Genomic DNA, 26,598 nt, shown 5'->3' on the forward strand with positions numbered 1-26,598 from the left:
TAACTCACATTACTTTTTTTAATCTGCAGAATTATGTTATTATCCATAATTGCACATATTCAGATTAAATATTTTGTTCATATGTAGGGACAGTTTCCGATATACTCTGGTATATTTGTATAGCCCAAATCCATCTAGATACACAAACCCATATACTCTGATGCATGCTCTGTTATATTGAAAAACATTAGAACATTTAATTATTTATACATCATTAAGTTTAATTATAATAACGAAAAGGCAATTTCCATAAAGAATTGTCACAAAAAAGCCAACCAACAATTACTGGTCTTGCAAGAGTCTAGGCAAGCATAGCTGATGACAAAGTTTTAACATCTGTTAATTTCTCAAATATGAGAGCATTTCATTGTCCTGAGTAAATGTAAAAAGAGACAGACAGATGGATTAGGCTTTAAATAATGTACCAAACTTGAGTTGATATTACTTAGGGCCATTAGGCAGTAGGCAGTAATTGTTGACATTGACAGGGGGAATTAACTGGTGTTAAAACTGTTCTGAAACTTGTAAATAGTCTTTTAGAATGACATGGAGTGCAATCTAAATGCTTCTGTTTGCTGCTAGATGCACAAGTAGTTGGTGTTTAAGTTATTTACTAGCAAATTTGTCTATCTACTTGCCACAGCTATATATAAGCTTAATTTACATATTAGACATTTAAAACCAAAGTGGCACTGTTCACAATTTTCTTTCCATAATCAGAAAAAAACATTCATTGTCTTTAGAGGAAGTGTTCTACATAATGTAAAACTGGCAGTTTATTGGTGTCAAGCACTCACTTTACAAGAATCATTAACATGATTATCTTCCTTCAGGAATGAAAACTGGGAAAACTATGGTAATACCCTGAATAATTCACTATGCTCCTTTCTCCACTGTATTGTTTTTCATCCAAGAATTCTATTTTCACTAGTCTCAGCTAGCAAGTAGAGAGAACTGCAGTAACTTGTAGTGCTGTAGCTCTGCCTCAGATACAGAGGGTGTAAGGTTCTCCAGGGCGTTAGTGAAGTCCTGGTTCTCTACCACCAGTGTGGTCTGATCAGTCTCCTCTCCTGGAAAATATACCAATAAATCAAAGATGATTTCACCTTCTTTTAATTCATAATTTGTCTTTAAATTTGGATGATTTCATTTAACATACTTACTACTTCAAGATTTTTAAATTTTATTCTATGGTGATATTACCACAATTTAATAAAATGACAAGATTTCTTACATGAAACTTAAAAAGACTACCCATATGGATTAACCTTAAGATGAATTTAATTTTATTATGTACAGACACAGATGTGTCTGTACATATAGCCATCATCTGCGTCTGTCGTCGCCGTCGTCGCTGTCGTCGCCGTCGTCGCCGTCGCCGTCGCCGTGCACTTTTACCGATAACACGATAAGTGGAAAACCATTTTACCTTTTGACTTGAAACTTGCAGAACTGATGAATATTCATAATACGCAGGTCAAGTTCGAAAATCAGCATGATCGGGTCACTTTTAGGGAATTTATGCTGTTTTTTCACTTTTTTCAGCATATATGCAGCACCGATAACACGATAAGTGAAAAACCATTTTACCTTTTGACTTGAAACTTACAGAACTGATGAATATTCATAATATGCAGGTCAAGTTCGAAAATCAGCATGATCGGGTCACTTTTAGGGAATTTATGCTGTTTTTTCACTTTTTTCAGCATGTATGCAGCACCGATAACACGATTAGTGGAAAACAATTTTACCTTTTGACTTGAAACTTACAGAACTGATGAATATTCATAATACGCAGGTCAAGTTCGAAAATCAGCATGATCGGGTCACTTTTAGGGAATTTATGCTGTTTTTTCACTTTTTTCAGCATATATGCAGCACCGATAACACGATAAGTGGAAAACCATTTTACCTTTTGACTTGAAACTTACAGAACTGATGAATATTCATAATACGCAGGTCAAGTTCGAAAATCAGCATGATCGGGTCACTTTTAGGTAATTTATGCTGTTTTTTCACTATTTTCAATATAAATGCAACACTGATAACACAATATAAGAAAAACAGATTGGCCAATTGTAATTATACTCACAGGAGTGGTCAATCTTACTAAAACACAGGTTGAGTTCGAAAATAAGCATAATCGGGCCATTACTTAAGAAGTTATACTGTTTTTTCACATTTCCTCAGATTCAATTATTAGGCATGTTAACAGTCTCATTATTTAACTAATAAGATGCCTAAAAGTGTTTGTTTGATATTTCCTGCATCTTTACAACATTGTTAGTTGATTATGTAAAAAACATGGTAAACTTGTTATCATGTATTGTGTAATAAAGTGTCAAAAATGGAAATAAACTCATATCATTGCAGTTTGTCATATTCAATCATCCACTATGTTCAGAATCTCAGAATGGAGGAAATTGGACATTTAACACTGTTCTATTGATACTTTTCCCATCTCATCAATTTTCTTAGTTGGACATATAAAAATGGCAGTAAAATGTTTATTTTGTTTTATGTTAAAAAAGTGTTAAAAATTGAAATAAACCCATTTCAGAACAGTGCTGTCTTGTTTACATTTTGGCATTATCAAGGCGTGACTTTGAAGTTCCATGGGCCTGAAGACCTTTGCTAGTCACATTTTCTGAATATCTGTGATACAAATATTTTATAATTAAAAATTGATGGTCATTAAGCTGTTAAACATTATGTAATATTGCATCAAAATTTGAAGAAACCCCCATTTTGGGCACTGCTTCCATGATGACCATTTAAGGAAAATCATGTCACTTACTGTTCTCAAACTTACAGGATAGAAACATGGGACTAAAATACAGCTTCAGTAGGCAATGCAGTCTGTTTGTTTTTTTTTTTTTTTTTTTTTTTTTTTTTTTTTTTTTTTTTTGGCAGTTAAACAGTTTTTTGTGAAAATTTAATTTTTCACATATTGGCATTTTCAAGGTGTGACTTTAAAGTTCCATGATCTTGAAGACTTTTGCTTGTCACATTTTCTGAATGTCCATGTTACTAATATTTTATTAATAACATTTGATTGTCATTATGCTGTTAAACATTATGTAATGTTGCATCAAAATTTGAAGAAACCCCTATTTTGGGCACTGCTCCTATGATGACCATTTAAGGGAAATCATGTCACTTACTGTTCTCAAACTTATAGGAAAGAAACATGGGTCTAACATACAGCTTCAATAGGCAACGCAGTCTGTTTGGTAAATTTTTCTGGCAATTTAACAGTTTTTTGTGAAAATTTAATTTTTCACTTATTTGCATCTTTATTTTCTGTTCTTTGTCTGTACATTTGACAGCTTTGCTGCCTTGTTCTGTATTAGGATGTTGTGATTATGATTATCAAAAATTGTAAAATTGTTTTATTTTGACTGTAAACTTACTTAGAGCAATTCTGTGAATTGTAGTTAATATTTCAATATTAGAATTAGGGTTTTAACCTGTAGAAAATATAATTATCTATACAGATGAAAAGAAAGAAAACTTAATGGACAACAAACTTACTCTGTACTCTTGTATATAAAATTGGTGAAATATTTACATTTCTTATTTTTACCCTGCTTATTATGGGACCACTTTAAATATGCACATTTTGTAATTTTATCTGAAATATTTGGATGTTATTGTCCTTTAGCTTCAAATATATAGTGTAGTGAACTGTCATTGCGTGTTAAGGAAATAGTGCCTACTCCTATGTTTATTGTACTCAAGATTATATAAAGAATTTTTAGAATAAATTATATTTTTCACTTTACATCAGATATTTTTCTATTCCTTAGGGGAACTAGCAATTAAAACAAAAGTTCCCATCGAGAAATTTCACTTGTTTCTATGAAAAGAAGACAAAGTGCAATGACAAAACATCAAACTCTCTCTCCTCTTTCACATTTTATAATATTTTGGCCTTTGGAGACAATCATTATATGATTATTTTCAAACAGACAGTGCTTGAAAATATTTTAATATTTGAATGATAGAAAACTGACAGAAAACTGCTGATATTACTCGAATCAGAGTAAGATCAGATTAATTAAAAAATTAAAATGAAATTATAACTTGAGCCCTAGATATAGGACATACGAGCTGTTTAACAGAACACAAGATAGCAAATGTCAGATTTACTAAGAGGTCACATGTTAAACTATTAATAATGTAAGTGTGGCCCAACAAGTCAGCATCAGCTTGTTGAAAACATGCGTTAATTGCCACTGGAGAGGGGTCCAATAGTCCATTTCAATAGCTGCTTTCAATAATGCAGGCAGGAGCTGAGGTATTTGTTCTCTTCAACACTCCCAGTATTTACAGCTCTACTTCTATGACAGAGCTTTAATGTTTGAGCATCAAATAGATAGTCAACAAAATCTCCATAATGGCTAATAAACAGATGTGCACATTCTCAGATGTAATACAGGGTGACTCATAAGTTCCAATACACAACTCATAATTGATCAATATCAAATATGCTGAAGAAACTAAAAGGGATCATTATTAAACATTACATTAGGTTGGAAAATCTTTTTAGTATAAATGTTAAAAATGAACCTTTACATTTCCACACAGGGTTCCCTTGTACAAAATGGAAGGGGGCTTTTTAAAAATTTTAAATCAACCATTTTAAATGTGCAGTTTCCTTTGACACACCCTGTCGAGAGGAGAAAACAATGGGATTTGTACTCTGAAATCTGAATTAATACATTACTATTACCAATTAGTGAAATGTATATGATGAGAGGCTCTTGAGAGCTGTAAGCACCTGTTTCTAATTGTGTTGGCTCATAGAGAATAGCTGCCACTACAGTGTAATTAGTAATGATAGTAGTCATATATGTAGTGGCCTTAAACTCTTGGCAAGCTGTCTGTAATTTCATTCTGATAAAGTTCATTTGGACAGAGAAAAACTAGAGTGTTACATGTATCTAATCAAAGTACAAGTGTCGGTTCACCAACATATGCAGCACTGACAGACACTGACTGAACTTTCTTCCTGTAAATCCATGTTTTCATTTATTTACATATCTGTTATAATTAGTATTATATATATACATTTAAATTTTAGACATTTCTGTGCTCAATAAATTATTATTGTGATTGTTATTAAATTTATTTGAAAAATAATCCACCAACTGGGAAGACTAATTAACCCACATGATAAACTGCTTAAAGTACATTGAACTATGTACTCTTCAAAGACAATGGGGAAAATAATACATCATTAAATGAACCCATCACATTGAAAGGATGGAACACTTCTAACATTTCCAAATGGACATGTGTAAGTATTTCCTTGTGGGATATTATTTCTATTTGTTCATTAAAGAAATTGGAAATAATATATAATTTGTGTCTTTTAGCATTTTCCATTTACTGACACAAATTTTAAATGCCCATATATTCCCCTAATACTGCAAGGAAAGCTTCTGTAAAAATATCTAAAGCATCCATATCAACATGAAAGATAACTTAGTTTTCTTTTCTTAAAACACAAACCACCTTGGTAACAGGAATAGCTTTGTACTTCAAACAGACATTTTTGTCACTAACCATTTTCAAGCATTTCAATTTTCCTCTTCATGGCGTTAAGCAGTGAGTCAGAACACAAAGCATAGAGGTCAGCACCAGTCAGTGTGAATGGACACTGGGCGGCCACATCCTCCATTCGGACATCCTGGCCTAGCTGAAATCTGGTGGAATACAACAAACACTTGAATTCTTTATAATCTTGTAGATGAATGTGATACATTTAAATCTTTATCAGTTTTCAGTTATATCTGTATTTAATCAACGTATTATTTAAGTTTAACTTTCACTCAAAATTCACAAAAATCACGCACAACAGTATGTTTTTCTCTTCTATAGCAGTAGGTGTCTGACTACCCAGCACTTACATTTATCTTCACTGAAAATCAACATTTTTGACAAAATGACTTTCTGTTATAAGAATTTTTTTTTAAGTTGGCAATATAAAGACAAAATAAACAAACTGCAATAATAACATGTGTTGTACATGACATACAATAACAAGAGAATGCTTACTTTCTTGTCAAAGCTTTCAGAATTTTGACCTGTGCCTCTCTGGTGTCACTGACTCCAAGATACAGTAGCTTATCAAACCTGTAAAACAAATCAATGCCATATAAAACATATGGTATACTATATATCAAGTGCAAACACTATTCAGAGGTGTCTTCTCAGTTTCATCTACTAAACAGTAGATAAGTTAATTCAGAAGATAACAGCCAATTTACACCCTGAGCTTCAGAGATAACTTGACACTAACCTCCTCACAATAGCCTATCTTCATCGTGTCAAGTTACCTCTGACGAAAATAGTTTGACCTAGTTTATATAAGCCAATCGAATCCAAGTTTCAAAATTTTTCACCAAAGTTTGGTGAAAACGCTGATTGGTTGACCGTCAATCGGTAATCCTCGGCTGATTCCGCAAGCTCCATACTAACAACAAAGTTATTGTCGAGTGCGGAGACATCCGAGTAGTTCCGAGTGCATAACCGTACACAAAGAAAGCATGGTGTCTCCTACGAGTCACTACGTAAAATAATGTGTTAAGTTATCTGTTGATTCTTTGCAAAATATGAGTATATCGGAATTGAAACCAGAGCAGTTTGAGGCCCTGCATCATTATCTACTGAGGGATGATGTGTTTTGCGTGCTGCCCTCAGGTTACGGCAAGTCCCTGATATTCAGCCTTATCTTTGATTGGTCCGGATTTGAACAAAGCGCGCTTTGCCTCGTTCGCGTTCATTGGCTAGATCGTTCAATGAGTCATTGAGTGCGGGCTTTAAATTTGATTGGCGGGCGGCGGGGGCAATCCAATGTGGTCAGAGGTAACTTGACACGATGAAGATAGGCTATTGTGAAGAGGTTAGTGTCAAGTTATCTCTGAAGCTCAGGGTGCCAATTTATGATCAAGATACAGAAATGATTTGAATATAATCTACAAATGGGCAATAAACTTATGGAATATGAATAAGTATAAGCCCTATCTAATGCTGAGTTCACATTGAATTCATACTAGCTACTGAGCACTAACTCCACCAGGGCTCTCGCAGAATGCAATCAGATTGATAGATTAACACACCTCTTCCTGGTCTTGAGTAGAATACAGAGAAACTGGTGATTTTATGAGCAAGTTGGAAATAAGAGGAGGCATTTTGATCTGTTAATCGGATTATATTCAGTGAGAGTCCCTTGGAGTTAGTAGCTGGTATGATAGGCCCCATTCAGAATAGGGGACTAACTAGTCCGAGGATCAAATATGGCTGATTAACTTGAATACTTCCCCACGGGATATCTATTCAGTGTCTATTAGCAGGATTAAAAGGCAAGCTTTGTAGTGGGCTGAGCATATTTGACCCTTGGACTAGTTAGTCCCCTATTCTGAATGGGGCCATAGATTCACTGTGGTTGCACCCTAAGACTGCCTTACCTTCCTGGTCTGAGGAGAGCTGGATCCAGGAGATCAGGTCTATTGGTTGCTCCAATCACAAACACATCACAAGCTTTGTGAAGTCCATCTAGCTCTGCCAGAAGCTGGGACACCACTCTGATATATGCATGAAAGAGGTGAAATTCTTAGTTATATCATAAGAATTAATTAATTAATTTGGAAAAACAAAAAACTAAATAAAAAGCCCCCAAAAATTAAAATAAAACTAGAGGATCAGAGAGGCGATACCGCCTCCGAATATTGTACCACCAGCTGGAGCAAGCGCATTCGTATAGACCCCCACATACACAAAATAAGGGACACAGCCACCAGTTTTGTGCTTGACAAGCTGTAAAAATGTAATCAACAAGAATTTTTAAACTATTGCAAAAAATATATATATGGTACAATCAAATTTAAGTTCTTCGTAAGGTAGGTCAAGGGTCAATTTCAAGGTCACATTTAGATTGCCAGTATATGACTTCCTATTCAAGTTCAAGAGTAACTATGGACCTATCTCTGTCAAGTTTGAAGTTAAAAGAGAAAGAAATTAGCAGAGTTCAGTTCATGATAAAAAGTAGGTCAAAGGTCAATTTCAAGGTCACATTTAGATTGCCAGTATATGACTTTCTATTCAAGTTCAATAGTAACTATGGACCTATCTCTGCCAGTTTTGGAGATAAAAGGGAAGCAAAATTTGCAAAGTTCAGTTTATGGTGAAAAGTAGGACAAAGGTCAATTTTAATGTCACATTTATAATGCCAGTATATGACTTCCTATTCAAGTTCAATAGTAACTATGGACCTATCTCTGCCAATTTTGGAGATAAAAGGGAAGCAAAATTTGCAAAGTTCAGTTTATGGTGAAAAGTAGAACAAAGGTCAATTTGAATGTCACATTTATAATGCCAGTATATGACTTCCTATTCAAGTTCAATAGTAACTATGGACCTCTCTCTGCCAGTTTTGGAGATAAAAGGAAAGCAAAATTTGCAAAATTCAGTTCATGGTGTAAAGTAGGTCAAAGGTCAATTTTAAGGTCACATTTAGATTGCCTGTATATGAGTTCCTATTCAAGTTCAATAGTAACTATGGACCTATCTCTGCCAGTTTTGGAGATAAAAGGGAAGCAAAATTTGCAAAGTTCAGTTTATGGTGAAAAGTAGGACAAAGGTCAATTTTAATGTCACATTTATAATGCCAGTATATGACTTCCTATTCAAGTTCAATAGTAACTATGGACCTATCTCTGCCAGTTTTGGAGATAAAAGGGAAGCAAAATTTGCAAAGTTCAGTTTATGGTGAAAAGTAGAACAAAGGTCAATTTGAATGTCACATTTATAATGCCAGTATATGACTTCCTATTCAAGTTCAATAGTAACTATGGACCTATCTCTGGCAATCTAAATGTGACCTTAAAATTGACCTTTGACCTACTTTACACCATGAACTGAATTTTGCAAATTTTGCTTTCCTTTTATCTCCAAAACTGGCAGAGATAGGTGAAATGACTTCCTATTCAAGTTCAATGGTAACTATGGACCTATCTCTGCCAGTTTTGGAGATAAAAGGAAAGCAAAATTTGCAAAGTTCAGTTCATGGTGAAAAGTAGGTCAAAGGTCAATTTCAAGGTCACATTTAGATTGCCAGTATATGACTTCCTATTCAAGTTCAATAGTAACTATGGACCTATCTCTGCCAGTTTTGGAGATAAAAGGGAAGCAAAATTTGCAAAATTCAGTTCATGGTGTAAAGTAGGTAAAAGGTCAATTTTAAGGTCACATTTAGATTGCCAGTATATGACTTCCTTTTCAAGTTCAATAGTAACTATGGACCTATCTCTGCCAGTTTTGGAGATAAAAGGAAAGCAAAATTTGCAAAGTTCAGTTCATGGTGAAAAGTAGGTAAAAGGTCAATTTCAAGGTCACATTTAGATTGCCAGTATATGACTTCCTATTCAAGTTCAATAGTAACTATGGACCTATCTCTGCCAGTTTTGGAGATAAAAGGGAAGCAAATTTTGCAAAGTTCAGTTTATGGTGAAAAGTAGGTCAAAGGTCAATTTTAAGGTCACATTTAGATTGCCAGTATATGACTTCCTATTCAAGTTCAATAGTAACTATGGACCTATCTCTGCCAATTTTGGAGATAAAAGGGACTGAATGTTATAATTTTGGAGTTACCATAATGTGCCTTAAATTTCGTACAGAAAAAATTAATTAAAATAAAGAAAATGTCATTTTGGTCAAAATTCTTGAAATAGGAGGTGCTCTGAAGTTTCAGAAGTTCAAATTTGATGAAATAATGTCATTTTTGAACACAAGTTGTCTGCTTTGCCAAGCCTTATGTTTTATTTTTCCAGAGTTCAAAATTTATTATCCATTACCGTACTGCACATTTTGCTTTTACCACCAATATGTACTTTTTGATACAGCGTAACTCGAAAACCGTATGGAATACAAAAAAACCGAGACCACCTCCAGTGTTGGGCTTTACATGCTCTACAAAATGCAAAAAAGAATGGGTCTCTAGCATTAACGGTTCCCGAATTAGAGACAGTTTTCAGTTTCGGTATCTTATGGCCGCTACTCCCGTGAAAATGCACCGATTGACCCCAAATTCATGGAGATGAAAGATGACCTGAAGGGTAACACTTTCCAATAATATTATTGGTTAAGTCTGTGTGGTGTCTGAATAACAGGGCAAAAAAATTTTTTTTCGTAAAAAATTTCATTTTTTTGAAAATTTTGGCCCATTTGACCTTGAAGTAAAGGTCAAAGGTCAAATCCAAGGGTATATTTGAAATCTACACATATGACTTTTGGAAAGCTGTCTATAGAAATTTTTCCCATAACTCCTTCCGTAGGGTAGATAATTAGCATTTAATTTTGCCATTTTTAGACAAGGGTGCATTGCAATGAGTGCCACACCCAGACCCCAATACCGACAAAGCCCAAATTTTACGTGGAACGAGTTGAGATTATAGGTGACCTAAATCCATGAGATGGGTACGGGGGCCCTTACCGTCTAGGAGGAGAAGCGGTAACGGTAGCCATCCGGCGGAGCCGGCGGAACGATCCGGACGGGACCGAAACCATGTGTACCGCCAGCGCTAACGCTGGTGGTACAATAAATAAATGAAAATCTTTCAAAAGACTTAAAACATCCAATGTGAATCAATAATTGCCACAGTCATGGACAAGTCCTAACATTGTGATATTAGTCAATGGTTCAATAAACAACATGTATCAAAGCTCAAACACCTTGACTTAAAATCAGGCAAATCAGAAGTTAAGCTTCTATTTGTGACTCTAAGGTATAATACTCCATGCAGCAGGCTCCCATGCTGCATAAATAACACCCCCAAGGCTACAATTCTGATTTAATAATTACAAGACACGCCTCCCCAGGGAGCAATTCTCTTCATGTCATTACACGACTCTCATCTAAAATAATCAGAATGTCTTGTCTTCCCCAGCACAATGGGGCCACTGATGGATTTGTGTACTGTTAGAGGTGGGAGCTTTGTATGGTGTATTTTTACATACATATTCTCTTGCTTTTTTATTATTATTAAAATAATATAGGTCAATATGAAGATTTGTAAAATGTGACTATAACATGTAATTCAGGGAAAAATCTAACCCCTATGGAATACTTTGACCAGTAATTAATTGTTGATCATAATGGTTAGTCCACTTCCCTTCCTACATGCAAAAGTGCAATACTTCTTTTTCTAGGTGCCTTGATTAATTGACTAGATCTAGGATTTAAACACTGATATTTACACCATTTCAGACTAGACGATAACAGTGAATGTCAGTCACGGTAGATACGTTTGCAGTAATGGTTCAATCTTTTCAATGGAGGAAAATTGTGAATTTTACAGATAATCTATTTTTTTCAAGCCACAAATTCTTAAAATTAGAACATTCCCCTTTGAGAAGTAGCAACAAAATGGAAAAGCAGGCTACCTTATGAATCTATTATATACAGTAAAAGCACCACAAATGCTACATAGAAATATGTTTTTTAATGATTACAAAATTGATTTTTTGACAGATAGATAATTTTTCCCAATTGAAAAGACAGAATTGTTACCATATCGTTATATTTGACCAACCTGTCCATAACTCCTCCTGAGTCACCACTGCGCCCCCTATTGGGAGCTAGTGAATCTAATTCATCAAAGAAGACAACACAGGGGGCAGCACTTCTGGCACGATGGAACACTGAAGTGATTTAGAGACATATCTTATTTATTAATGTGAGAAAATATCCAACAAATTTATCTTGAAAGAAATGTCCACATGGTTAGTCACAAAATATATAAAACAATATTCATCAGATCCCAACTACTTTTCCTAAGATGTACAGAGAAGTGCAAGAAGTAGTTATTTGAAAAACAGAACCTACCTTCTCTAACATTTTCTTCACTCTGTCCAACATACATATTGATTAATTCTGGTCCTTTTACACTAAAGCATGAACAGAAAATGACTTAAAAAGGTCAAAAGATAATCTGATATTTCACCAATGTGAACAGCCAATGTCAAAAAATATTTAATTACATTGGTTGACTCTACTGAGATAACAATTATTTCTTTCAAATTTTGAATACATCGAGGAAAAGACTATAAGATTTTTTTAAAAAACATTTTAAAAACATTTATTTTAAAACATTCACCATTATATTTATACCAAAATCATTACAATTATCTTACCTAAGAAAATTGAGAGAACATTCTGTGGCCACAGCTTTAGCAAGCAGAGTCTTCCCTGTTCCTGGAGGACCATACAGTAGAACCCCTGCAAGATATTATCATGATTATCCAGGTTTACTTATCATTTAAAATATTATTCTCCTATACAAGATACAATAGGTCAGAGTCTTCCCTGTTCCTGGAGGACCATATAGTAGAACACCTGCAAGATACAATTAGTCAGGGTTGGTTTATATATCATATAATAATAATAATAATAATAATAATAATAATAATAATAATAATAATAATAATAATAATAACTAGAGGATCAGAGAGGCGATACCGCCTCCGAATATTGTACCACCAGCTGGAGCAAGCGCATATAGACCCCCACATATACAAAATAAGGAACACAGCCACCAGTCTTGTGCTTGACAAGCTGTAAAAATGCAATAAACAAGAATTTTCAAAATATGCAAAAAATATATATATTACTAAAAATGGTACAATCAAAGTTAAGTTCATCGTAAGGTAGGTCAAAGGTCAATTCCAAGGTCACAGTAAATTGCCAGTATATGACTTCCTATTCAACTTCAATAGTAACTATGGGCCTATCTCTGCCAGGTTTGGAGTTAAAAGAGAAAGAAATTAGCAGAGTTCAGTTCATGATAATAAGTAGGTCAAAGGTCAATTTCAAGGTCACATTTAGATTGCCAGTATATGACTTCATATTCACGTTCAATAGTAACTATGGACCTATCTCTGCCAGTTTTGGAGATAAAGGGGAAGCAAAATATGCAAAGTTCAGTTCATGGTGAAAAGTAGGTCAAAGGTCAATTTTAAGGTCACTTTTAGATTGCCAGTATATGACTTCCTATTCAACTTCAATAGAGACTATGGACCTATCTCTGCCAGTTTTGGAGATAAAAGGGAATCAAAATTTGCAAAGTTCAGTTAATGGTGAAAAGTAGGTCAAAGGTCAATTTTAAGGTCACATTTAGATTGCCAGTATATGTCTTACTATTCAACTTCAATAGTCATTATGGACCTATCTCTGCCAGTTTTGGAGATATAAGGGACTAAATGTTATAATTTTGGAGTTACCATAATGTGCCATAAATTTCCAGAAAAAATTAATTAAAGAAAAGGTCATTTTGGTCAAAATTCTTGAGATGGGAGGTGCTCTGAAGTTCCAGATGTTCAAATTTGATGAAATAATGTCATTTTTGACCACAAGTTGTCTGCTTTGCCAAGCCATATGTTTTATTTTTCCGGAGTTCAAAATTTATTATCCATTACCGTACTGCACATTTTGCTTTCACCACCAATATGACTTTTTGATACAGCGTAACTTTGGAGATAAAAGGGAAGCAAAATTTGCAAAGTTCAGTTCTTGGTGAAAAGTAGATTGCCAGTATATGACTTCCTATTCAAGTTCAATGGAGACTATGGACCTATCTCTGCCAGTTTTGGAGATATAAGGGAAGCAAAATTTGCAAAGTTCAGTTCATGGTGAAAAGTAGGTCAAAGGTCAATTTCAAGGTCACATTTAGATTGCCAGTATATGACTTCCCATTCAACTTCAATAGTAACTATGGACCTATCTCTGCCAGTTTTGGAGATATAAGGGAAGCAAAATTTGCAAAGTTCAGTTCATGGTGAAAAGTAGGTCAAAGGTCAATTTCAAGGTCACAGTAAGATTGCCACTATATGACTTCCTATTCAAGTTCAATAGTAACTATGGACCTATCTCTGCCAGTTTTGGAGATATAAGGGACTAAATGTTATAATTTTGGAGTTACCATAATGTGCCATAAATTTCCTACAGAAAAGATTGATTAAAATAAAGAAAACATCATTTTGGTCAAACTTCTTAAAATCGGAGGTGCTCTTAAGTTCACTGAAGTTCAAATTTGATGAAATAATGTCATTTTTGACCACAAGTTGTCTGCTTTGCCAAGCCTTATGTATTATTTTTCCAGAGTTCAAAATTTATTATCCATTACTGTACTGCACATTTTGCTTTCACCACCAATATGTACTTTTTGATACAGCGTAACTTGAAAACCGTATGGAATACAAAAAAACGGAGACCACTTCCAGTGTTGGCCTTCACATGCTCTACAAAATGCAAAAAAGAATGGGTCTCTAGCATTAACGGTTCCCGCATTAGAGACAGTTTTCAGTTTCGATACTTTATGGCCGCTACTCCTGTGAAAATGCACCAATTGACCCCAAATTCACGGAGATGAAAGATGACCCGAAGGGTAACACTTTCAAATAATATTATTGGTTAAGTCTGTGTAGTGTCTGAATAACAGGGCAAAAAAAATTTTTTTCATAAAAAATTTCATTTTTTTGAAAATTTTGGCCCGTTTGACCTTGAAATAAAGGTCAAAGGTCAAATCCAAGGGCATATTTGAAGTCTACACATATGACTTTTGGAAAGCTGTCTGTAGAAATTTTTCCCATAACTCCTTCCGTAGGGTAGATAATTAGCATTTAATTTTGCCATTTTTAGACAAGGGTGCATTGCAATGAGTGCCACACCTAGACCCAAATACCGACAAAGCCCAAATTTTATGTGGAACGAGTTGAGATTATAGGTGACCTAAATCCAAGAGATGGGTACAGGGGCCCTTACTGTCTAGGAGGAGAAGCGGTAACGGTGACTTGCCGGCGGAGCCGCAGGAGCCGGCGGAGCCGGCAGAACATACGGGTCGGGACTAAAACCATGGGTACCGCCAGCGCCTACGCTGGTGGTACAATAATAGTAGTAATAATATTCTCCTATACAAGATACAATAAGTCAGGGTTGGTTTATATATCATACAAAAAATCATGTTCCTGATTACATGATAACCCTGAAAGTGCACAACAATGACACCACTGCTGACAAACATTGATTATATAACATTGATTATACAAATTACATGATTAGATAAAATGGTTAAACTGTGTCATGAAATGTGTATTTAACATTTACGAAAAAGCTACCTAAAATTCTAACTTTCTTAGTTTAGGCTGAATGGCTTTGAGATGACAACAGCTATAACCAAGAATTATCTTACTCACACAGACTGACACAGCTAATAAAAGTTATCCCATTTACAGGAATGCCATAAAATCCAATGGCCAGTTGAACTCTGAAAAGTGAAGTTCTTGCTGATATTTATGTCTTTATCATATCTCACCTGATCTCCTCAGTCCAGCAGCAAACAGTTCTGGTTGCTCTAGTGGAAGTTGTATGGTGTCCAGAATCTCAGCTTTGATATCTGCCAGGCCACCAACATCTTCCCAGCTAACATTGGGAATCTGGGAGGAATAGAACCAAGTCTACATATTGGAGAGAAAGTTTTTTTTCAAGCTTAAATAAGGCACATCTTGACCACTTCTTTTTCCTGTTCATAAGATGATTTTTTTTAACATGCAGTTTTACCCATTTTTTCCACCTTAACACCAAGTTCGACCCACCTGTGGTGCCCCAATGGCGTCGGAGTGTGCCGCCTGTAGCTGGTCTAAAGCCAGGTCAAAGTCCTCCTGACTCACACACAGGCCTGCCCTACAGATATCCTCCTCCTGCTGGAAACTGAGAGAACTCGTCCCTATGCTGCAATAACACACAGGAAATGTATGTAATCACACATAAGTCAGGTCAAACTCAATAATTCCTTCAGATATTGGTTCTTTTCAAACTCTTCCACATAAACACAACAGAAATTGTGTATCAATACCATTATAGTAGAAAGCTGAAAGCACAGAATATATTATCCCTGCCTGCCAGTAACACTACCAGTCCAAGATATACCAGAGGCATTGGGAATCCAGTGACTACTTAGCCACATGTGGACTCATAAACATCATTAGCTCACAGAAAGTCTTCCATGAATCTAGAGACCACCACCAACAGACAGCTTCTCCATGGCATGCTGTGCATGTATCTGCTTGGTTCAAGAAAATACACACAGCAGTACCTTTGTCTGAGCATAATGGAGAACAATATCTTAGAAAAAATAAAATCTCTACTTAAATCAGGCACAGATGCTCAAGTATGTCAGTTCTATATCAATAATACCACTTACCATGCCTGTTTAACCCTCCTTAATGTTGATCTCTTTGCATGTGTCACCAGAGCCTGCAGGTCCCCAAACACCATTCCCTACATAATATAACTAGCTGAAATCAGCTGCAGAGACCATTGCTCACAAGATTGTTTTTAAAGTAATGGGTCTATAGAAATGAAAACTGTCAAAAACATGAAAATTATCCTTAGAGTACAGAAATCAAGCAGTTAAACAGTGGCCAAGCTGCTCATTCCACATTCGACCAGGAGCAGTTTAAAGGAACCATACTTACAGCAGTCCTCTGAGCTATATGAGATAATGAAAGACTAGAAGAGCAAGGCACAGAAGCCAGCAAAAAGTCCACCATATCTCTTCTTTCTTCCTCTGTTGGAACCTAAATTTATGAAGGCAAAGATTTTTAATAAAATCCAAATCCATAAAAATATATTTTTATCCATATAACAAATAACCAAAACACAAATTTTAACACAAATGCACCGACTTGTGTGCATGCATGCTCACACAAAAAGTAATTATGTCATATTCTTTTTCACTGAAGAATCCAATTTCACTTGATCTAACAAACTTGTAAATTATTTGCAGACAAAGACTGTTTATAATCTTTCATAAAATGAGAGCAAAATGTCAGATTATACTGAATCCAGAAGAAAAAACCATACCTTCATTACTACTTGGTGAAGAAACCCTTCACACATATCAGTACTCATCTGATTGGATGAGTTGCTTGTTGCCACAACGATTATGGGCCAATCAGAATCACAGGCATTTGCCGTCTGCATGTTCTCTAGAAAGGTGGCTGTGACCCTGGCATCTTCACTGATCCCATCTCTGTCCTTACTGAGAGCATCGATATTTGAAAGATACAGAATGCAGGGACTGTAACTTCGAGCTGAAAAGAAATAAACTTGAGCGGATCACATGAAATACTGAGGCTGTTCTGTGATCATTAACGTACAATCTGTTTTAATATATAGTAAGTTTCTTTTTTAACTTCTTATTTCAATATAAAGAGAAAATTAAAGGCGGCTATTACATTTGGAGATCCATCACTGGCATTATGATTTAACAACAGACTGAGATACATACAACATTCACTACATGACTTCTATTACATCTGCAAATGTACATTAAGTACTTGACACATTTCCCTCTGCAGCATACCTTTAGTGAACATGTTCTTCACTCTCTGTTCAGTGGCAGATGATGTTTCCCCACTGATGTCATGGCAGCTGACCTATATATAGTAGAGAATTCAGAAAAAACATTTTTAAATTTGTCATTTAAGAATGAAATATCTTTGAACTTAAACATTTAAACTGGTTTCATAAACTCAGTCCTGGTCATATTTTCAACACATGGATTGTTTCTATTCTAATGTGTCTTTTAAATATATAAAACATTAATTTACAGAATATAATCACATAGCTACATAAACAACAGAAGTCCCTACCTTGTAGACCTTCATACTAAGAGCACATGCTACTCCTCTCACAACAAGAATATAATCACATAGCTACATAAACAACAGAAGTCCCTACCTTGTAGACCTTCATACTAAGAGCACATGCTACTCCTCTCACAACAAGAATATAATCACATAGCTACATAAACAACAGAATTCCCTACCTTGTAGACCTTCATACTAAGAGCACATGCTACTCCTCTCACAACAAGAATATAATCACATAGCTACATAAACAACAGAAGTCCCTACCTTGTAGACCTTCATACTAAGAGCACATGCTACTCCTCTCACAACAAGAATATAATCACATAGCTACATAAACAACAGAAGTCCCTACCTTATAGACCTTCATACTAAGAGCACATGCTACTCCTCTCACAACAAGAATATAATCACATAGCTACATAAACAACAGAAGTCCCTACCTTATAGACCTTCATACTAAGAGCACATGCTACTCCTCTCACAACAAGAATATAATCACATAGCTACATAAACAACAGAAGTCCCTACCTTATAGACCTTCATACTAAGAGCACATGCTACTCCTCTCACAACAAGAATATAATCACATAGCTACATAAACAACAGAAGTCCCTACCTTATAGACCTTCATACTAAGAGCACATGCTACTCCTCTCACAACAAGAATATAATCACATAGCTACATAAACAACAGAAGTCCCTACCTTATAGACCTTCATACTAAGAGCACATGCTACTCCTCTCACAACAAGAATATAATCACATAGCTACATAAACAACAGAAGTCCCTACCTTGTAGACCTTCATACTAAGAGCACATGCTACTCCTCTCACAACAAGAATATAATCACATAGCTACATAAACAACAGAAGTCCCTACCTTATAGACCTGCATACTAAGAGCACATGCTACTGCCCTCACAACAAGAATATAATCACATAGCTACATAAACAACAGAAGTCCCTACCTTGTAGACCTTCATACTAAGAGCACATGCTACTCCTCTCACAACAAGAATATAATCACATAGCTACATAAACAACAGAAGTCCCTACCTTATAGACCTGCATACTAAGAGCACATGCTACTCCTCTCACAACAAGAATATAATCACATAGCTACATAAACAACAGAAGTCCCTACCTTATAGACCTGCATACTAAGAGCACATGCTACTCCTCTCACAACAATGCCTTTCCCACACCCCACTGGGCCCTTCAGTAGAAATGAGGCCATAGAAAGAGACTGTCTGGAACTGACAAACATGGACTACAGTAATATTAGCAATTGTTTTAGTTTGTTACAATTTAGCATTTGTTAGAATTAAGTCACTCTTAAGATTTTCTTGAAACCAGATCCTATTTTGTTACAAAGACTCTTGTAATGACTGGAATACTGACACTGATGTATGACTGGTTATGTTAAAATTTGAAATGGATGTATCAACTAAGACATGGAAAATAACACAACTCACCTGGAGTTTAGGTAAGGTAGGCACAGTGCTTCTATTTGTTCCTTTATTTTCCTGAGACCCTTTGGCAAGTGTAATGGTGGGCAGAAAGTTCTGGGACCGTCCCAAAACTGAGTTGTTACCGGTAAGTAGCTTTGTACAATGCCTGCCTACAAGAGATAAAATAAAGCAGTTTGAGAATTTAATTTCAATTTGATTTTACAAAATTATACCTCAAATACTGCATATTAATTAAATTACAAATTACTTAAAAAATAGATCAATGAAGAGCCACAATGAAAATTAAAGTTAAAATCTTTTCAAAATGTCCCCTTGACCCTGTATTACCTTGTATCCTCATACATCAGTACTGGGTCATAAAGAGTCACAGCACAACAAACTATCATCTTTATGAAACTAGACATTGATTCCAAATACTGTGTTGTTAGACATGATTGTACATTTCAAAGTATAAACCAACTGACCTGAAACAAAGAGGTGTGTTGGATATCTACAAGGCAGCAGTCCCAGCCAGGATATGTAGGTTCATACCTGGTCACTTTAAAATACACCACAGGAAGCCTCTGGTCTACTGTCTCCGTCAGCTCTTGAAAACACTGTGCACTACCTTAATGAAATTAAAAAAAAATAATTTGTTGAGTTTACCACTGAATTCTGTATTAATTTCAATACATTGTAATGTATTCAAAATTCAATGTTGTTTATACATTTAAAACAGTATTACAAAACACTGAAAGCAGTGTAACACAAAGACTTCTCATACCTAATTCTCATCCAGTATGTTATAATTCTCAGTCAGAAAGGTGAATAAAAATGCTGTTTATGTTCACAAGTCACAACCCACCTTTTGTTGAAACAGCTATAATATCATCCACACTCAATAACCTATGGCAAAAAAAAAAAATTATAATAAATAAATAAAATAAATAAAAACACTATTGAGATGAACATGAATATGAGGTAATTCTAAACACTGGTTATGGCAATTACAATGTCTCGTACTAAAATATATATGTATATAATGACCAACAGTATTTGATTACCTCTTAAAGGTATTCCATATAAAAACTTTTTTCTCACTGCCCCAATCTAAAGGAAATGAAGGAAAATTTAATCTGCTTTTGAAACATCTCTCCATATTTCTAGAAACAATAATACCTTGCAGTAGAAAAATACTCTTTCATGACACTGTCTAGAGTCTCTGCTACAGGGTGACATGGAGAGTGAACAACAGAAATGTGAACTTCTCTGGCAAATGGTATTTTGGCATGGCAGGAAGTGCTACAAGACCTAGGTGATGGTTTGTTGTCATCCTCTTCCAGTGGCTAGAATCAAACAGATAATGAATGTAAAGAACATTTATTGACAAAGAACATGACAAAGTCTCATTTACAACCATTCTCTTTCAATAAGGATTGTCATATACAACAGAAAGACGTCAATGTGAATTTACTTTTTTTCTATCTGTGTAGTGTATTGTAAATTTTAAGAACAATACCTTAATTGATACTTGTAACTTGCTTGTATGTCCTGGGAAGTTGGTCCCTCTGAACAGCAAGTTGTGCCTGAATACTGGCGTGACATAAATGCTGTTGTCTTCAATGTTTGGATGAGATGAGACTGACAAAGACACATATCTTTTGAGCAGTTCTGTTGTGTCTCTTTCATGTTTGTCATCTTCTGTTTCCGATGTGGTTGCAGTAGAGATTTTGGTATCCAAGCCTTTAGTATCAGAGCTACTTTCCACTGGAATTAATGTTAAATACACCAGGCTGTCATGGTATAAACCATTGTGTTTTGCAGTATTCACTGAAATCACTCCTATGGCATTGGGATCTTTTATGTCATGTTTCTTCATATAACCAATGCACATGTTATCCCATTCCTCCTTGGAATCTACACAGAATAACTTGTAAATACAATCATCAGATGAACCTCTGTCAACAGTGATGTCACTATGAGTTGCTTTACCACTTAGAACATCTGTGATTGGCTTTGCAAACTCTGAAAGTACTGGAGGGTGAAATTCAGTCAAATCAGAGGAGTCACTCGCAGTGGCATCAGCTGGCTTGTGCTCATTATTCAATCCACTGATCTTTGTGACTACAATCTCAGTGATTACTGATAGAATACCTTGACATACTGGCTCACACTCCAACACTACTAAATCAAACTGGACAGCAACTGGTGGGGTGCCCTTGCCTCTAGAGCTTTGTGACAGAGTAAGATTGGTGGGTAGCAGCAATACATCCTGTTTTCTAACAAGGACTGGTCCCCTGCATATGTTGATTAGAAGGGAGGGGGAGCACATGGAGTTTGTGGCCCAGTGATACGCCTCTACAGTCTTAGCACCAATTACAACTCGTTTCATGGGGAAGGATTCCACTGAATATAACACTATGTCATCCTCTAGGGAGAAACCATAGTGATGTAGAAAAGTTTCTGTACATCCCAGGAGCAAGTTCGTCTCTTCCAAATCGGCATTTTCAATACAAGAAGAGGAGGGAATGTGCACTTTGGACTTGTAAACACTGACTTGTAAAGATGGAAATCCTACGGTGGCTGTTTTCTTACTTACTGCCCCAATTGCATGATCATTTTCATTATTTTCAAACACTAAATCATACTGCTGTTCATTCAACTGTAAATGTAAAGGATGAATCCCACGCAAATTTTGTAAAACAGAGAATTTTGCTGAGAACATTTTTCTTCTGCTGGGCGCTGCCATATTGTTTATTCCCCGACACCACTTGCGTTTCCGTTCCACACGTGCTTCCGGTTGAAATTGATGATTGTGGTGTATTTTGGTTGTGACAGTTTTGGCCGTAGAAGAAATCGGTTTAATATTCAGTCATGAAGTAAGTGCTTTCTAGTTGTATTTACTTAAGGTATTGTCATAAGTTACTTAAGCTAGTGCTTTTTTGTAATGGCCTTAAATTATATAATTATCCCCGTAAATCTTGTGGCATATATTCATTTTGTTTACAAATGTCAATGTATCTTCACAAACACGCCGGTTGTGTTTTGGGCGGTGAACAGTTGGCCGCGGTTTTGTTGAGCAGAATGCATAAAAACAGCGCACCACTGATGGTTTGGATATCATTGAACTATTGGACTGTTAGATTGAAAGCAGGCTCGGTAATGCATAACATAATGGATACCACAATTCTACATGCATTTGTACTGGTATACAGGATTGATGGCTGATGCACCCCTTACTGGAGACATGTTTGTCTGGAATAAAGGCACATAGAGATCTGTTGCTCTGACTGAAACACATCCCTGCTCTTGTTAATCTGTGTAAAAATGTTTGTGAATAGAACGGTTACCTTTGCATTCAAAATAAGACTTTGTGCCTCTATTCCAGGTAAACATAAAACAGAGGGGAGGAAAGGCTGAGAAAACAGACATCATTGGGATCTGTTTATTGCTTTGCTATATAAGCTGGTATAAAGGGGCTGTACCTGTGTACATCTTATGCTGGATTCATTGTTTGAGTTTATGTTTGGTCAAAGATGCAGCGACAATGTGTTTTTATGAAACTTGGTCGCCTTGGTTACCTCCAAGCTCTGGAAATACAGAACAGGTTGTCAAAGTTACGTTTGGACCACATGGCTGGGGAACCTGTCCAGGAAAAACCTGTTAACACCCTGCTTCTATTAGAACACAACCCAGTGTACACCATAGGCATGAGAACCAGAGACTACACTCTCAGGGATGAGGACCACTTGAAGGCATTGGGTGCTGAATTTGTGAAGACAAATCGCGGAGGTTTGATAACTTTTCACGGCCCAGGTCAACTGGTGGTTTATCCTGTGATTTACTTGAAGGATTTCAAACTAAGCATGAGGGAGTATATAGGAAAGCTGGAAGACACTGTGATTGACATGTGTGCTGAGGCATATGGCATAGAGGCAAACACAACCAAAGACACTGGCATTTGGGTGGGTGAGAAAAAGCTCTGTGCCATTGGAGTCCATGGCGCTCGATATGTGACCACTCACGGCCTAGCTCTCAATTGTAACACTGATTTGGATTGGTTTAAGCATATCGTACCCTGTGGTATTTTGGATAAAGGTGTGACCTCGTTATCACAACTGATGAGTAGAAATGTTACAGTGGAAGAGGCAATACCACCATTTCTTCAATCTTTTGCTAAAAATTTTCAGTGCGAGCTCAAAGAAATGATATTTGCTTCAGAGCAGTGAAATTTTTAATTTTCTCATCTTGATAGTATGGTCTTAAAAGGACTCTGACTTTTTGGAATATATCTGTATTGAAATATTTGATTTGAAGTACTTACAGGGTGAAGAATTAAATAAAGATGTTGGCTTGATGACAGTGAAAAATGTGACACATTTATCACATATTGATTTGGAATCTGTACTTGATGTCAGTAAAAGTTCTGTCAGATTCTCTCCATTGTTATAAAATCCTGTTTCCATTGCTCAATGAGGTAAAATAAGTGGATAGATTGTTTTAAAGAGATGCACATGTGAGTTCTTGGTGGGAACTTTTCTTTTAATAAAATTTATTAGAATGTTTAATCTGAAGTTATAGATGCAAGTCTTCTAATTTTAGACATGAAAGTTGCATTTGATTTTATTACTGTCTTATTTGAGAGCTATATAGTATAGGTCCAGTGAACATAACACTACAGTGCAAATCATATGTGAGCTACCTGAGATTTTTACAGTTCTCATCGAATAATAAAAGTTATTAAAAGAGACTGATTTGTTTCTTTAATGGTGTATATGTTTATTGTTAATTTAATAAGATAAATACTAGTAAATGCATGGATTTTTGCAGTACTTTGTCAGCTATTAAATAATGAATATGGCTGAGACAGCTGAGTAGAACTTGGTTTCCAAGAGCCCTGAGCAACCTTGTCTAGAACGAAAGAAATATTGTTCATATTTTGAACACTTTGAACAATTGAAATCTTTCCTATATAAACATATCAAAATTTTTAATGAGTTTAACTAAAAATAAAAAATAAATACAGAAAGAACCTTTGTTGAAATTAGTTTAATGTTACAGTTTTACTGCTGCAGATCCATAAGTCGTAAAAAAGTTTCATGATGAAAAAAATATCTGTTTGGCAAAATTGTTCACAGGAACTTGTATATGAATGAATGAATTTTATATTTGTGATCAAAGGGTGAAAAATTGTGATGGTTTATTAAAAAAAGAAATTAAGAAAAATGATATCAAAGTTTTTAATAAAATAAAACAATCTGTGCCAAATTTTGATACCAGTTTTAGCTGAGTATGTATTGGAGGTGGTCATGTGTCTTCTTCAGATTGAATATAGATGGACTGCTGGTCTACTTCCCGTATGACTACATCTACCCAGAACAGTACTCATACATGCTGGAACTGAAACGATCTCTGGATGCTAAGGTATGCATTGGCTTGGTTGCAATTATATGAAACTGCTGTAGAAAAGTGATGCATTGCTTACATTTACATTGCACATGAAAGTGGAACTTATGATTTAGGGGGCATGATTGGGTTGGACTCGGTTCCCATCCCTAGATTGATCTAATAGGATTGGTCCATCTGCACAGGGTTTCTTGCTAAATTGCTTTCAGCTTAAAAGGCTTAGATGTCTGGGACATCTACTAAATCTGCTAAATGATAGTTATTTACTCCCTATCAACTTCAGTAGACGTGACAGACGTCTAAGCCGCTTAAGTAAATTGCAATTAATGGAGAATCCCCTTGGAGATAGTTTGTTCCAAAGTTAGTACAATAGGGTCTGGGAATGGTTTCTTACTTACAAAGGATATTTGGAAATGAGCGTAGGCTGTCTGGAAAGAAAGTGGGAAAAATAAGATACATTATCTAGCACACTGCCCCTTGAACAAAGACTTTTTGCTTGTGATTATTTTAACCAGAAAATAAAGGACGTGTTGTAGCTTGTATGTGATTTTCTCGAACACATGCTATTTTGTATTGGGAAATAAATCTTTTCTGCCATATTAGTTGTAGATTGTATTTGATCTTCTCTAACACAATTATATGTTGTATATGATAACAAATCTTCTCTGCCACATTCCAGAGTCACTGTGCTGGAGATGCCATGTTGTAGATTGTGTTTGATCTTCTCTAACACAATTATATGTTGTATATGATAAGAAATCTTCTCTACCGCATTTCAGGGCCACTGTGTACTGGAGATGCCATGTGGAACTGGCAAGACGGTGTCATTGCTGTCTCTCATTATTGCTTATCAAAAGGCAGGTGCCATTTTAACCAGACTTCACCACTCCTCTTTTTTTTCTGAATTTACTCTTTCTTCAGTTCTCCTGGCTCTCATTTACACAATCTTTTCATTCAAGTTTCCAAACCTTAATTTGATGAGAAAGGTAATTTAAATGGAATTTAGTCAATAAAATAGTGAATATAATTGTATGTCCTCACAGGAACCTACAATGTGATATTTCAGGTATATTGTGTGGCTGGTATATGGTGTGTATGTTATGTCATGGTAGGAATTAAAATATGAATATTTCTTGTCTTTCAGACGTATCCCCTCGATGTCACCAAGCTGATCTATTGCTCCAGGACAGTCCCCGAGTTGGAGAAGGTTGGGTTTATAATTCGTTCTTTCCAAGAAAGCTCTACATGATAGCTAAAAATCAATATCTGATATACATATAATAGTCAAAATCATATACTTTTAGATGATATCAAGCTGCCATAATGATAGGTGAATATGCCACAACTTGGCTTATAATGCATAGTTGTTAACCATTTTATCTCGATAATGACTGGTATTAAGTTTCTGTCAGAGATTTGTGTTGTTGGAAAAGCACAGCCATTAATTCCATCCCTTGCTGTTTAAGCCTTCTGTGTTTTTATTTATTTATTTGTTTTTATTTTTATTTTTTTTTGGGGGGGGGGGGAGAAGGGGGGGAGGAGTCGGCTGGAAAGTTTATTTTATCCTATTTTATCCTTTATCTTATTTACATCTATCTTATCTACATTTTTTCTTAATTACATCTCTCACATTTTAAATTTATTATGAAAATAGGCACTGTTAAGCCTTAAACTGGGCTTTATCAATTATCTACAAAAGTTATCCAGTATTTTGTGTTTAAACAGTTTTGTTTTATTTTTTTGCTGTATTACTTTGAACATTGTGAATGAAAAATGTTGCCCTGCTTCAGATTTGTTGCTTGTGAATTCAATAAACAAATATAGTGATTTTGATAAACAAATAAACATTTGTTTATTGCTTTAGAATTGTATCTAACCTAAAATGAAATTTATTGACATTGTATTGCAGTTTTATTGTAAATGTGTTGCAATTTTATTGAACCATCTGTTAAACATGGATATAAGACCACATTGACAACCAAATTTGATCCACAGACTAACATATCCATGGATCAAATTTAAATAT

At 35.4% G+C, this 26,598-nt stretch overlaps 3 protein-coding genes across 4 annotated transcripts in view; 2 read left to right on the forward strand and 1 right to left on the reverse strand.

The window, feature by feature from the left end:
* LOC106160999 (peroxisomal ATPase PEX6) lies at nucleotides 1-21,915 on the reverse strand. 2 transcript variants are annotated; one of them, XM_013537824.2, is made up of 19 exons: nucleotides 20,686-21,915; nucleotides 20,346-20,512; nucleotides 20,032-20,072; nucleotides 19,652-19,794; nucleotides 19,191-19,336; nucleotides 18,860-18,971; nucleotides 17,427-17,499; nucleotides 16,925-17,154; nucleotides 16,537-16,638; nucleotides 16,263-16,339; nucleotides 15,655-15,790; nucleotides 15,375-15,495; nucleotides 12,199-12,283; nucleotides 11,891-11,952; nucleotides 11,598-11,706; nucleotides 7,476-7,592; nucleotides 6,064-6,141; nucleotides 5,572-5,711; nucleotides 1-1,070 (listed from the first exon to the last, which is right to left on the reverse strand). In XM_013537824.2, the coding sequence occupies exons 1-19, from the start codon at nucleotides 21,913-21,915 to the stop codon at nucleotides 934-936; spliced, it is 3,306 nt and encodes a 1,101-aa protein (XP_013393278.2). In that variant the 3' UTR covers nucleotides 1-933. The 2 variants fall into 2 exon arrangements, with proteins under 2 accessions (XP_013393278.2, XP_086859116.1); XM_087002990.1 differs by lacking the exons at nucleotides 1-1,070; nucleotides 5,572-5,711; nucleotides 6,064-6,141; ... (2 more) ...; nucleotides 11,891-11,952; nucleotides 12,199-12,283 and adding an exon at nucleotides 12,290-12,400.
* LOC112042124 (octanoyl-[acyl-carrier-protein]:protein N-octanoyltransferase LIPT2, mitochondrial-like) lies at nucleotides 21,911-23,916 on the forward strand. The gene is made up of 2 exons (XM_087003008.1): nucleotides 21,911-22,045; nucleotides 22,555-23,916. Exon 2 carries the CDS (start codon nucleotides 22,703-22,705, stop codon nucleotides 23,393-23,395), a length of 693 nt encoding a protein of 230 aa, XP_086859134.1. The 5' UTR covers nucleotides 21,911-22,045; nucleotides 22,555-22,702; the 3' UTR covers nucleotides 23,396-23,916.
* The window catches only part of LOC106161035 (general transcription and DNA repair factor IIH helicase subunit XPD), a 26,783-nt gene continuing 22,134 nt past the window's right edge, over nucleotides 21,950-26,598 (forward strand). The window contains exons 1-4 of the mRNA XM_013537868.3: nucleotides 21,950-22,045; nucleotides 24,491-24,590; nucleotides 25,352-25,429; nucleotides 25,717-25,779. Coding sequence (XP_013393322.2) covers nucleotides 22,041-22,045; nucleotides 24,491-24,590; nucleotides 25,352-25,429; nucleotides 25,717-25,779 — 246 coding nt within the window. The 5' untranslated portion in view covers nucleotides 21,950-22,040. The remainder of the gene's footprint in view (nucleotides 22,046-24,490; nucleotides 24,591-25,351; nucleotides 25,430-25,716; nucleotides 25,780-26,598) is intronic.

The sequence above is a fragment of the Lingula anatina genome, chromosome 2 (genome assembly GCF_051362555.1).
Source record: "Lingula anatina isolate TDL-2025a chromosome 2, LinAna3.0, whole genome shotgun sequence".
In the NCBI taxonomy this organism is placed as follows: Eukaryota; Metazoa; Brachiopoda; class Lingulata; order Lingulida; family Lingulidae; genus Lingula; species Lingula anatina.